This window comes from Lepisosteus oculatus, chromosome 4 (genome assembly GCF_040954835.1).
Source record: "Lepisosteus oculatus isolate fLepOcu1 chromosome 4, fLepOcu1.hap2, whole genome shotgun sequence".
NCBI classification, from domain to species: Eukaryota; Metazoa; Chordata; class Actinopteri; order Semionotiformes; family Lepisosteidae; genus Lepisosteus; species Lepisosteus oculatus.
The window spans coordinates 44525499-44538471 of record NC_090699.1 but is presented as its reverse complement, the minus strand read 5'-3'; the positions used below and the strand labels follow the sequence as shown (position 1 = coordinate 44538471).

At 41.4% G+C, this 12973-nt stretch overlaps 1 protein-coding gene across 1 annotated transcript in view; it reads left to right on the top strand.

Annotated features, from left to right (window-relative positions):
- The first annotated feature begins 3189 nt into the window (after positions 1–3189).
- abcc2 (ATP-binding cassette, sub-family C (CFTR/MRP), member 2) overlaps positions 3190–12973 on the top strand; it is a 46849-nt gene continuing 37065 nt past the window's right edge. The window contains exons 1-5 of the mRNA XM_006630914.3: positions 3190–3707; positions 10026–10199; positions 11287–11433; positions 12529–12669; positions 12777–12899. Coding sequence (XP_006630977.3) covers positions 3666–3707; positions 10026–10199; positions 11287–11433; positions 12529–12669; positions 12777–12899 — 627 coding nt within the window. The 5' untranslated portion in view covers positions 3190–3665. The remainder of the gene's footprint in view (positions 3708–10025; positions 10200–11286; positions 11434–12528; positions 12670–12776; positions 12900–12973) is intronic.

The window sequence follows — 12973 nt, the reverse complement described above, 5'->3', positions numbered from 1 at the left end:
TACGGGCAGATGAGACAGAGATATGTTCTAGACAGAGATAAACCTCTTAAACTGATGGCGAGGTAAAAGTGAGGTGAAAGGAATGAACTGCAGATGCTCTGCAGAAGCACATATCTTCATCAGTGAAACATGGTGGAGGTAGTGTCACAGCTTGGACATGTATGGCTGCTTCTGAAACTGGAAACTCATCTTTAATAATGATGTAACACATGATTGTAGCAGCAGAATGACTTCAGAAATGTAGCGAAACATCTTGTCTGCCAATGTACAAGAAAATGCCTCCAAGTTCGTTGGCTAGCACTTCATCATGCAGCAAGACTTGCTGACAACGCAGCCAAGGTGTTCATGTGGAGAAAAAAGTGGAAAGTGTTATACTGGCCAAATCAATTTTCTGATTTTAATCTAAAACAAACAGCAACTGAAAACAAATGGCTGCAGTAAAGTCTTGGCAAGAATCTCGAAAGAAGAAAAAACAAGAATCTGGTGATGTCAGTTACAGGCTTGATGCAGTTATTACATGCAAAGGATTTGCAACCAGGTGCTAAGTTTTATACTACTTTAAATTAATTTTTCCCAATATTTATGCTCACCTCAAAAGGGAGGATGGAACACAAAAAATGGTATTATTATAAAACTTTTAAATTTATGATTACTGAAATACAGAGAAATAAAAGGTGACATTAGGTACTTTTGCCTCATTTTCATCTCGAATCCAAATTGCTTGAGTATACAGTAAAAAACAAATTTTGACTCCACTATTAATTTATTTGTCTTTCAGATAGATCCCTTAGCAATATTTTAGAAAAATATACTTCATCCCTTATGTTATCTCTTTTATCTGAAATGGACTGGGGACATTCCATGATGCCTGTGAAGCTATAGATTTTAAGATTTAATTGTTTTCACTACACTGAAATCTGCCTTTAAATAGTGCCCTATGTACTGTAAATGACCAAATTTCATTTCACGCCCATTCACTCTGAATTCAGATAATGGTTAGCTCCTACTCAATACTCTGCCACATGAAAAGATCATTCTGCAGTCACTTTCAATGATTTCTGTTGTGTAAAAAAGAGCTATTTGTAGGAAGACAGATTGTAAACTATGTTTTGTTGCTGTATTGGTTTGAGATTAAAAACCTGATAAAACTCCCCACTGTTCCCTTTCAAGGCCAGAATGTGGTCATTACCAGTAGGAAAGTGACACAACACCACCCTTTTGTGTCTCACTGTTGACCTGTCAACTCGCTCTCTGAGCTTACTTCTTTGAATTTAACTCTCTAGGCCCTGCACTTCATGTGGGAGCTGGATCCCACCCTTACAAGTCAGCTGCCTTCAAGGAAAGAACCTACTCCTTCAGGGCTCCTTTGTACTTATTCTACACAGAGCTCCCTAAGCCTGTGAGTCTCTCAGACTCAACCTTGTGGCTTCAGGACTCAAATAACATCCACTGGGATTGACAACTCTCTATAAGCCTTGACCTTAAAGGTTTCTGGAGTCTTCCTTCCTTATAAGGTTAACTTCACCCCTGATGATTTCTGGGCTTGAGTAGCCTTGACTGATCTCAACAGTCCTTAATAGACCTATGTAAACGGCCTCAGTGGTCAAGAATTTGTCATTGCACCTGAGGAATTGATGTTTTAGACCTTCCTCAAGCTGTATGTCCACTCCATGTCTGTGACTTCTGAGATCCACTAACCTCAACTGACCATGACAATTCTCAAGACATGGTGCACCTCAACCTTTATGGGTCTTTAGACTTTTCTACCATATTTAGAGCCTTCAACTCAAAAATTACTTCTTTGAGATACGTCTGAGCTCTTTGAGCAAAAAGGAACTATGTGCTCCAACAATTTCCTCCCAATTTACAGGAAACCCATGTATTACGTCAGACAACACAGCATTTTTTCCGTATACTAATGACCAAGACGGAGTGCAGTTGATCTGTCTTTTTACTGAGGTCTGAAAGCTCTTGAAGTTTCGTGACAGTTCTGGTTTCTCGGCTGCCTGCTAAAGCCAAATTATTGACATAGAAAGAAGGAAGGTCTTTTGCATTGCCATTCAGACACCCTGAATTGTTGAGTCTGGTCACTGAGCGGACAAGGCTATTGGGCTTGGCTGTGTACCAAACAAGTTTCCACAAACTGCGCAGTATTCCACAAATTGCAGTGCATAAGCACAGATTCCACTAGGCATATAGCTCAGAACCAGGATTTGGTTCCTTTCTCTGTCTTCATGGTCTCTGTCTTCAAATTATTTTAATCCCTATTGGATAATGGGGAGGTACTCTGGCTACCTGCCAATTATTTTGACTTTCCATTGTGTGGCAAAATCTTTGAGACTCCAGACTCCTATTAAACCCTTTGGTCCACTCTAGAGAACCTCTCTTAGATTTGCAGGTCTTGAAGCAGTCCCCCTCTTAAACCCCTGTGCTACCTTGTTTGCTGATTGTGGAAAAACAACATTGTCATTTTAGCATAAATTCTTACTTTTGCACCCTGTGGTTCAGGTCTGAATGCACTGAAGAGAGCAATGAAATGAGCCTTTGTCAATAAACAACACAGAATTATTCCTTTTTAACAGGAATCTGGTTGATGATGCATTGATTTTATGCAGTGCCTGAGAATGTGTGGTGCAGAATTGTAAAATACTCCCCACCCAACCTGATGCAAAATCATCAAAAAGGGAGTCTAATTAGTCCAGCTTCCAAGCCATCGGAGGGGGTTGGAACTTAATGGATATTAGCCAAGATGGATGCTTTGTTTCGAGCTAGAGAAAGTGCTCAATGGAATATACAGTAGTTGGAAAGCAATGAAAAGTTTTACAAACCCATGCAACTGACCTATATTCCACAGGCTGCTGATGAAGGCCCATACACTCACAGCTTTTCTGTTAAATGATCTAGTATATTTGAGCACTGCTCATTCCTAGACAGGCATTGGTTAAGGCAAACCTTTTAATAAGTGATACCTCCCCTTCGATTGAAACTGGAAGGTGGCATTTCAGAAGCTGTGTCAACAATGGGTCTCCCCAAAGTCTAGCAGTACACAACAGGGGATATTTTGGAACAATGATTGTGAAAAAACTCAGGGTGGGTGAATTTAAACCAGACTCACGATCCTCACTGCCCTGCCTCCCTGTCTGATTGCAATGGACTTTACTCTTCCCTCTCAGGAAACAGACCCTGCTTGTTATTATCTACTGCTTCTTTGGGATAGGAGCTCTTTCTTCTCTTTGCTTTCCTGCTGGTTTCTGAAACTTTTTCTTGAAATGACCAAAGGAAAAACACAGCCCACAAGAAGCGGATAATACTGTCCTGTTGTGCGAAAGGTTCAGTTACACATTAATGTGGTCCTTTGCCAGTCAACAAAGAAGAGCAAGAGTTTATGATACTGTGTTTATCGCATGAAGTCATTACCTTCATGCACTTTGCTAACACTTCTGATTGGGAGAATAGAGGTAGGGGCCATGTAGGGCAGTCTGCTCTTATTGCTGAATCATGCGCAACCCTTCACCTCTATGAGGTTTGTTTTGTTTGCCAGCCTTATAATCTATCATAGTTTTTAGAAAGCTGCATTTTATGCCTTGCATTTCTGGGAGAGATACCAGGAGCATTGGATACACTGACCCCCTTCCAGAGGTGAGACTCCAGCGTCTCTCAACATCATGTCCACAGCCCTCGACAGCTTCTGTGGATCGACTTTTTGGGTAAGTTATAGTTGTAGAAATTACAATCAAATATTTTATAGAGGCAAAAGCCCATCAATATGAATAGTCTACATTTTTATAGTCAGTGATATTTTCAGCGTCTGAACCATGCACAAATTAGAGTCCTAGTAACCAGTGAAATCGTGAGTCTGGAAAACTTTTTTTAACACATGGCATGTTAAGAGACACTGAAAATGAAAGCTGTGGTGTGAAATGGCAGTGAGACAACTGCTCTGTGCCATGCATCAAATATCTTTTAATATAAAAACAAATATGAGAAAACAGAAAAATAACACAATTTTTTTTAATCTTAAGAGGTAAAACTTTTTATAAGGGTATTTTGGTCAAAAGCTGATTTTCCTTAATCAGAAAAGATCATTCCTAAAACCTAAAAAGTTACTAAAAGACTGTTAGTTATTATTGTAACAAGTGTTATATAAAAGGTTGTAGCAAGTGATATTCCTTCTGTCATGTTGAATGTTGTCTTACAATACATCTGATTAGATTTGTTGTGGGTTGTAGTATTCCACCATCTATTGACACTGCTGTGTTTCCACTTGTGTCATGCCTGGACATAACTCCTAAATCTGCTTTACTGCATTTGATGTTGAGAGCATTTGCATATTTCCTAGACTGTGCAATTGCAACTATTAAGGAATGGTTTCTAACTGATGACCAGTGACTACATTCATTCAAAATCATTATTAACTTTCGTTTTGGTGATTTTCACATACTGTAGATTTTTTCTTGAACAGCTACTGTATAACATGTTTTATTTCTTATGTTCAGAAGAGGTTAAAAGTAATCACACAATAAATAGATACAGTATATAGATAAAATATCCCCCCCAAAGTACATGCATTGTGTTCATTAATGAATATTGCATTTAATAAAGCAGAGTTATATTTGTTGTACTGTGATAATCACTTCTATTAATTTCTTTATAAAGTATTAACTGAGCCATTTTTTAGAATCTGCATTATGTTTTTGGTAAAATATATAGAGTGCATCCATAAAACACCTTGTCACTTAGTGTTTAAAACATGAAAATAATTGCATTCTCCTGTCTAGCTTTCAGTTCAGCCACACATTATCTGTGCACCATTTAAATATTTAGATATATTTTTAAAAGTTCTGTATTTGAAACCTCATGGTGTTAGCCATAGTTTAATAAAACAATTTAAAAAAGACTGGATGTGAAACATTCAAAGACAAGTTGGATTTGCTTTTAGTGAGTTGATGACACCTGTGTGGGTTAGATGTACTGTGTTACACCACATTATACCTGGCTCCTCCTGCTAGAGCTTTACAGACAGTTTCCCCATTACCATTGCCCTGCTTGTTTTTTTTACAAGAAAGTGCAATCTTTTACTATACACTTCAGTATTGTTTTATTCTCCTAAAATACATGGAAAGCGACATTTTCAGCAGCAGCCATATCACCCTGCAACTCACAACTGGCAACCCACTGAAGCTAAGCAGGTGTGAGCCTGGTCCGTACCTGGAAGGGAGACCTCCTGGGAAAAACTAAGGTTGCTGCTGGAAGAGGTGTTAGTGGGGCCAGCAGGGGGCGCTCACCCTGTGGTCCATGTGGGTCCTAATGCCCCAGTATAGTGATGGGGACACTATACTGTAAAAACAGGCGCCGTCCTTCGGATGAGATGTAAAACCGAGGTCCTGACTCTCTGTGGTCATTAAAAATCCCAGGACTCTTCTCGAAAAGAGTAGGGGTGTACCCCGGTGTCCTGGCCAAATTTCCAATTGGCCCTTACTAATCATGGCCTCCTAATAATCCCCCTCTATGAATTGGCTACATTACTCTGCTCTCCTCCCCACTGATAGCTGATGTGTGGTGAGCGTTCTGGCGCACTATGGCTGCCGTCGCATCATCCAGGTGGATGCTGCACATTGGTGGTGGTGGAGGGGAGTCCCCATTACCTGTAAAGCGCTTTGAGTGGAGTGTCCAGAAAAGCGCTATATAAGTGTAAGCAATTATTATTATTATTATTATTATTTTGTTCTAAACACATTTTCAAAAAGCTTGGAGACTACAGTACGTACTTTTTATTGAGTCCTTAAAAGGATTATTAGATATCAGAGCTGTGTGTAAGAAAGGGCAATTAAACAGTTGATCCTACAGCAGTATTAATACACTACAATCAGTTAATAATTGGAACTAAATGAACTGCAAGAGACACAGTAATCTGTACCGGAGTACAGTTCCATCCTATCAGAAAATTTCCAATGCAATTACAACAAATGTGAAATGTAAGATAGGAGATATCTGGTTTAAGAGTGTGTAGATTGTCCCTATAATCAATTTGAATCGGAGATTTAATTACAATGAATCACAACAGACTCACCATAGAAATACTGGAAACACCAGATTCTAAAAAAGCCTGATCTGTCCTCAGAAACACCTGCAGATTCTATCATTTCTTTTATATTACTGCATCATTATGTGTGTGAAATAAACAGAATGTGTTTACAACATAGATATTACCAGGCCTTGCCCTTGCTCTTGCCTAACCAGTGTGCGAAACCTATTTATTCCTGGTGAGTGCTGCATTAACTCATTCTGTCCTGGAAGCACAGGGTTCAAGTCCATACACACACAATCAGTTTAGAGACCCCAGCTAACCTTACCAGCGCACTCTGTAAAATGGCGCACTCTGTAACATCCCTCCTGAATTAACCATAATGGCAGAGGCAACCATTAGTGGCTAAAACGTTATGGTACTTGGTCAAGTTCATGATAGCAATGGCCTTAACAAGGTCCCCAGGACCAATGGAAGCAAAACAGCCCCATAACATCAAAAATCCGCCATCATATTTTTCAGATTTTTCCTACATGTGCATCATTCTTTCGACGGCGATCTCACTGCTAGTGTACGTGGCCAAAGAGCTCTATTTACATCTCATCTGACTGTCGCACCTGGTTCTAATCCATGTCCTATTTCCATTTAGCAAACTCTAGTTGTTTTTTTTCTGGTGGCCCTTCCAAATAGCCTACTGACATGGAGGTGGCATCTAATTGCAGATATGGAGACTTGGTGACCTCTTAATGTAACCAAGCATTGTAGTGCTCATCTGTGGCCCATGGATTTTTCTTTGCCTCCCAAACCATCCTCCTCACTCTGTATGAGCGTAAGACACACTTGCATCCTCTACCATGCAAGTTGACCACTAAACGCACCTTGTTTATTGCCCTAATAATGGTTAGTGTTATATTGAACGTTTTTTGTATTTTTTGTACCAATTGCCTGATTTACAGTATGAAGGTCAACAACCATTTGTCTGTTATGTTTCTGAGTTCTTTGTCTCGCCCCGTGTTAATGGATGACAAAGACAACAAAAGTCATCTCATCTTTACAGCCCGGTGAAACAGGAAGCCATGGAAGGTCATAACATATGTCTGTAAGACTGAGACTCAAACTTGTAGGATGTTAGTGCAGATTTATTTTTTTTGTTTTATTTCTAAAAGTCCTTAGCAGTGCCAATAATTCTAACATCTATCTGAGAAATAAAATAAAACCTTTCATTGTTAATTCAAAGGGAGAAGCAGGGGTTAGTAAAGCACAGAAAAGTAGCACCTGGACCGTGCCGGGAACCTGAGGTTCCTGGGTTGGCTGGCTCAGCACCCTCTGGGGCATGAAAGCAATAATACCCCAGACTTGCTGAGAGTCACTTGAGAGGTGCTGCCTCGTGACTGGGAGCCTGGCCCTCAGGGGATAGAAAGGAATAGATAGACCCCTTGACTCACCGAGAATCACTTTGAGGCACTGCCTTGCGACTGGCAACACATCCTTCAAGGGGAATGAGAAGGAACCCCTTGACTGGAGGAATCATTTAAAGGGGTGTAGGGAAAACCGGTTCAGGGACGCCAAATATGTAATCATAGTGGCTCTCTGAAGGCACCAGTTCTGTAGGGTTTGGGCATTTACTGAGACAATTATTAATTGTAGCAGTAAATCACAAAGTTGATTCTTTTGATGGCTTTAGAATCCAACCATGCGACATAACTCAAACAACGCGCACACACACGTACTAATACACGAGGATACATTTATTAATACATAGAATGTGCATATAAACCTAACAGATCTTATCGAGAGGGTTATCAGAATACAAAAGGTATATATTCAGTCAGTTACAAAGTGTTACACATATCAAGAGGACATACGTTCAGTATATCATTCATTAAGACCGTTTCGTAAAGTGAACTTGGTTACAACTTCTACATTAGATACTCAAAACAAGTACATAACTCTTAGGAATTAAATTGATATCAACTGGTTTGGATAACAATTGAATTCTCGAGCTGTAATGCATTGAAGTTGAATACTCATCCAATCTTTGGGGATTCAGATCTCCTGCGGGCACAAAGAAACAGTTGCAGGCTGTTGCTGTCCAATCCGCGCTCTCTGGCTCCGTGCCAGGCTGTGCTGTGCGGCTTGCGACGGTGCGCTGCAGATGCTCACTGTTGGCTTTAACTAGCAAAGTTTGTGCACAGGAGAAAAAGATGACTGTGGGTCCCAGCAAGTCAGGAAGAGGACCGGTTCGTTCCTGATGAAGAGCTAGTTCTGAATAGTAATTCAGCTGTCCACAGTTCCGACCTGTTCACGAGGCCTGCTGCTGGTTACTCTCTGGCAACCTCCACTCTAGACTCTTAGAACAAAGGAAAGTTCTGGCACTCGGACACACTGGCCGTTCCGTGGTTGTCCGGGCTGAGTCTCAGGATGGTCAGGAGGCGCGCTGCGAGAATGTCCTGCCCTTGGGATTCTCCTTTGAATTCCCTTTAGAATTGTTGAATCTGAATCTGAATCTGAATCTGAATCTCTCAGGCTCTCTGTGCTGCCTGTTTTTACCTGGAGGAACTTCAGCTCATTGATTGGCTGAAAGTTCCATGGGCATCAGAGTCCCACGTGGGTTACTCTGCCCTACCAGTCCCTGATTGGTTGATCAAGGTGAGATATGAGTCACTTAGTCCTGACACTTAGTAATGCAGTCCAGATGTCCAACTGGCACTCCCTAGACAGATAGGCACAAATGGATGACCATTGATCATGATAGCCAGGCTTAGCTAAGTGCATCCCCCTGTGGGAGCTGTCCTTATCAAAAGAAAACATCTTGCATGAATAGTTTCTCTGTGGCTGCACGACAGAGATGAACAGAGAAATGGGGCCTCATTTGGGAAGCTCAGAAACACTTAATTCTGCCTTATTATTAAGCCTCGCCGCTACAGGGGCGTTGACCCCAGGAGGAGAGAATGGAGAGAAAAGAGCTCCTTGAGAAGGAAGTGAAAGAAAGTCCCCTGACTCATAGAGAGCCACTTTGGAGGTGCCGGCTCACTAATGGGCTAGGCCCTCAGGAGACCTCAGGAGACCGGGTGGAGGAGAGCTGCTGGAGAACAGTGTGCCCGGGGATCCCCTCTGACTCATGCTGGGAGAGCCTTCTCAGGCGGGGTCAGTTGGCACTGCCAGGAAAAAGTTCAAGTTCAAGTTTCTTTGTCAGTCCAGCCATATACAAGTATACAGAGGAGCGAGATATCATTCTCCAGGTCTACGGTGTGAATACAGACACACTGACATGAGGATGTTATAGGCAATGTAGATATAGACATTTCTGACAGGGTACAGGGTACATAAAGTGCAATGTGCATAGCGCAATTTACTTTACAAGATTGTGCAAAGAATTGTGCAAAGAATACATCAGACAGTATGCATGACATTGGGCAAAATAGAACTAGGTTTCCAGATTTGGAGTAGGTGCAGTAGGTACCAGGATGTTGAGGAGTCTGGCACCCTGGAAAAAAGCTGTTACAGAGTCTGGTGGAGCCTGCCCGTATACTGCAATACCTTTTCCCAGATGGTAGGAGGGCAAAGAGGTTGCCGGAGGGGTGGGAGGGATTGTCCACAAGGAGGAGGGAGGGGGAGGGAGTGTTAGTGTGGTTAGGTTTTAAATAAAAAAAGAAAACTGAATAATAGAGGAAATGAAGGAGCACTTCTCCCCCAAAACCTTCACCTGTCAGTTTCCATTAAAAACCTTTTTTTTTTCTAAAAAATTGCATTAGAATTAAAGTCTGTAGTTTTTATATATAAATTTAGCTTAAAATACTGTATAATTCATTTGCTGTATTTATTTTGTGCAACTTTTTTTGTTCATCTTTATCAAGATTGAAGCAATTGATTGAATTCAAGCAAGATTGCCAATAATCATGGAGATGACTGTATGTTTAACAGCTGCACTGGCCTGGCTTTCTGAAACTCATCACTCACTCAATCTTCCTTTTGAACAATGTTCCTATTTTTGTCCCAGAATTCTTCATTTCTGGACCGGGCTGACCCAGACTTGCCTGTGTGTGTGGAGCGGACGGTTCTGGTATGGGTACCATTGGGCTTCCTGTGGGTTTGTGCCCCCTGGCACATCGCCACCCTCTTCAAGAAGAGAGCCCAAACAGCACACCTCTCTCGACTCTACCTCTGCAAACAGGTATTGCTTAGAGCCTGAAGGACACAGCTTGGAAAACTGTGTGCTTTTGGTTTAATCATTCTGGCAGGGTCTGATAATTTAATCACCTACTAAATGACATTTAAAAGTGACATGCAAATCACTTTCTATTATGTCAATGTAAGCAAGTGATTAAAATCTCTCTAAGAGGTATGAGAACGTTGTAACCAGTGCTATTGTAACAATTACTGTGCAGACGCAAGAAAGGTTACGAGTAAGAGGAGCCCCTCTGCTCAGTCTTGCACATCTGTCTGTTTTATTGTTATTTATTTTGGATGCCTTTTTTTTCCATAGCAGCATACATTTGTACCCATTTATATGGCTGGGCATTTTGCTGCAGTAATCTTGGTGAAGTACTTTGCTCAAGGTACTTTATTCACCCAGGATTTAAATACCAGTGCTCCAGTATTCATACGCAGCCAATTCAGGCTGAAGCAGATGTGATGTTTAGTGAGGACAAGCCAGAAGGAGTCTCCACAATGTCCACACTGAAACGCAACATGAGACATGAAGAAATTATTACAATATAGGTTTTTGGGATTGATGACGTTTCTAACCTGAAGTGGACCCTGTCTCTAATGGAAAGAAAGGTTATTCTCTCGAGGAATATCTGTAGTATCTGACATTCTGTACAGTACATGATGTAAGTAGTTATTATACCTTTCCTGTCTGTTGTGGTCTTCATGAGGTTTTCTTTCAACATTCCTTATAAGTTATGTTGTGGCTTACTGTGCTGTACATTATAATCATATAAAAAAAGCTTATAAAGCTAATGGGATGGAATGGGATGCAAGCCTTGGAGTCTGTGTCGACCCATGGTGACCCTATGGATAATTCCCCCATCATTATCCATAGAGTTTTCATGGGAAGATACGAAAGCCAGGCCTTTCTTCAGCGCAGATAGTGCAGCTGTTGTTGCCATTGTCACGGAAACGTGATCCTCCGCCACCAACACCATAGAGCTAATAGAGCTAATAAAGCTAATCCATGTAATTCACTTCTGTAATTTTGTGCATTGACCCGGTGTCTCTTGGTTGTTGTAGACCTGTTGTTTGCTGCCCCTTTTCAGGCGATGGTCAGTCTCCTGTTCCTGACAGCTGTTGCTAGCTTAGCTGTCACGGTGGCAGAGGACTTCGGGCCCCTGAGGGACGAGACCTCCAAAGGAAAAAACCCAGCCGTGCTTTATACCAATCCTGTCCTGTACGCCATATCGTGGGTAAGATGAGACCAGCTGAGGTTCACCATTTACTGCTGGATATAAAATCACATCACCTGTGTGATTAGAGTGGCCCACTACCACAGCACTACATCCAAAATCATCTTCATTTTCAGTCAAAGCTACTTTTATATCTTTTGTAAATAGATATGCAAGCCAGAGAAACCAGCAATTTATGTGAGTCTTAGTCTGAATCAGAGATCCGAAAATCTTCACGAATTTAATGTTCTAACACATGTAATCTAAAACACCTTTAAGGTACAGTAAGCTATTGATCAACACAATTTTTTTTCTTATGACCCCGGCATTACAAAGAACAGTTCCCTTGGGTTGACACCCAAGAAGTCTTTTTTAATGAAACAGATGTCCTTTGTTTAGGTTATACTTAAATTTAAATTTTACATGTTCTTTCCTTTATATGAAGACTTTTATGTCACACAGAATGATTTATTATATTTTTAGATAAAACCCACTTGTACCTAAAATTTGTTAAATCAGTTTGTTTCCTGGAATCAGAGTTCATATTCTGCCCTACCAAATGTTAAATAATGATAGTTTTCATATCAATGACAATGTCAAATAATTCCAGAGGACTGTAAAGCTGTTGAGACTGTACTGTGCTAAAGGCTATCACAGAAGACCTCCCTTTAGGCATGCTTGTTAGGGCATGTGCCATGGCGTATCACTGAAGGAAACAGCAGACCTGTTAAATACGTCAGTTCTGACAGCTACCAGAGTTGATTAGAAATGTCTGGTCAATAATAAAATCCACACCAACCAGATTCAGGCACAATTCAAGCCTCAGGAAGGTATTGACCCTCAGGTGCATGATGGATTTTGAGTGGCTGCTATATTTCCATGAAATTCATGGCAACACATGCTGCGCCCATAATCCCATGTGACATATTTAGTCATGAATGGAGCAGTGGAAGGAGTGATTCCAGGTTGATCTGGTTTGAATGGAGCCATGGCAACAGAGTGGTTCCAGAGGGATCCATGGGACATTTGTGGGAGTGTGTTAGATAGACAGCAGATGAAGGAGACAGTGCAGCAGGGATCGTATGGGTACTAACAGGCCACTTGATTTCCCCCTAGCTACTGGTCCTCGTGTGCCAAGAGAGTGTGCGTCGGCGGGGCAAGTCCGGTGACTCTGGAACCCTCTTTCTTTTCTGGATCCTGTCAGTGCTCTGTGAGGTATTCGCCTTCCAGACTCTTCTACGTGAAGCACTGGCACAGGTAAAGGAAAGTGATCGTGTTGAATTTGACCACACCCTTCGACAGCTCATTGGCTGATGCACCTCTGCTCGTCTGTCTCTCTGTCTTGCGCTTGTTGCGGTCCACAGGGTAGCATTCCTGATGTGCCACGGTTCTGCCTGTTCTACATCTCCTATGGCCTCCAGGTGATCTGCCTCATCCTGTCGTCTTTTGCTGATGTCTCCCCAGAATCCTTTGGCAATATTAAAAAGGTATCAGTTTATGGCTTTAAGCTTTATACCTTGTACACAACTAAAAGAAACAATATTGTGACTTGGACCTGTAG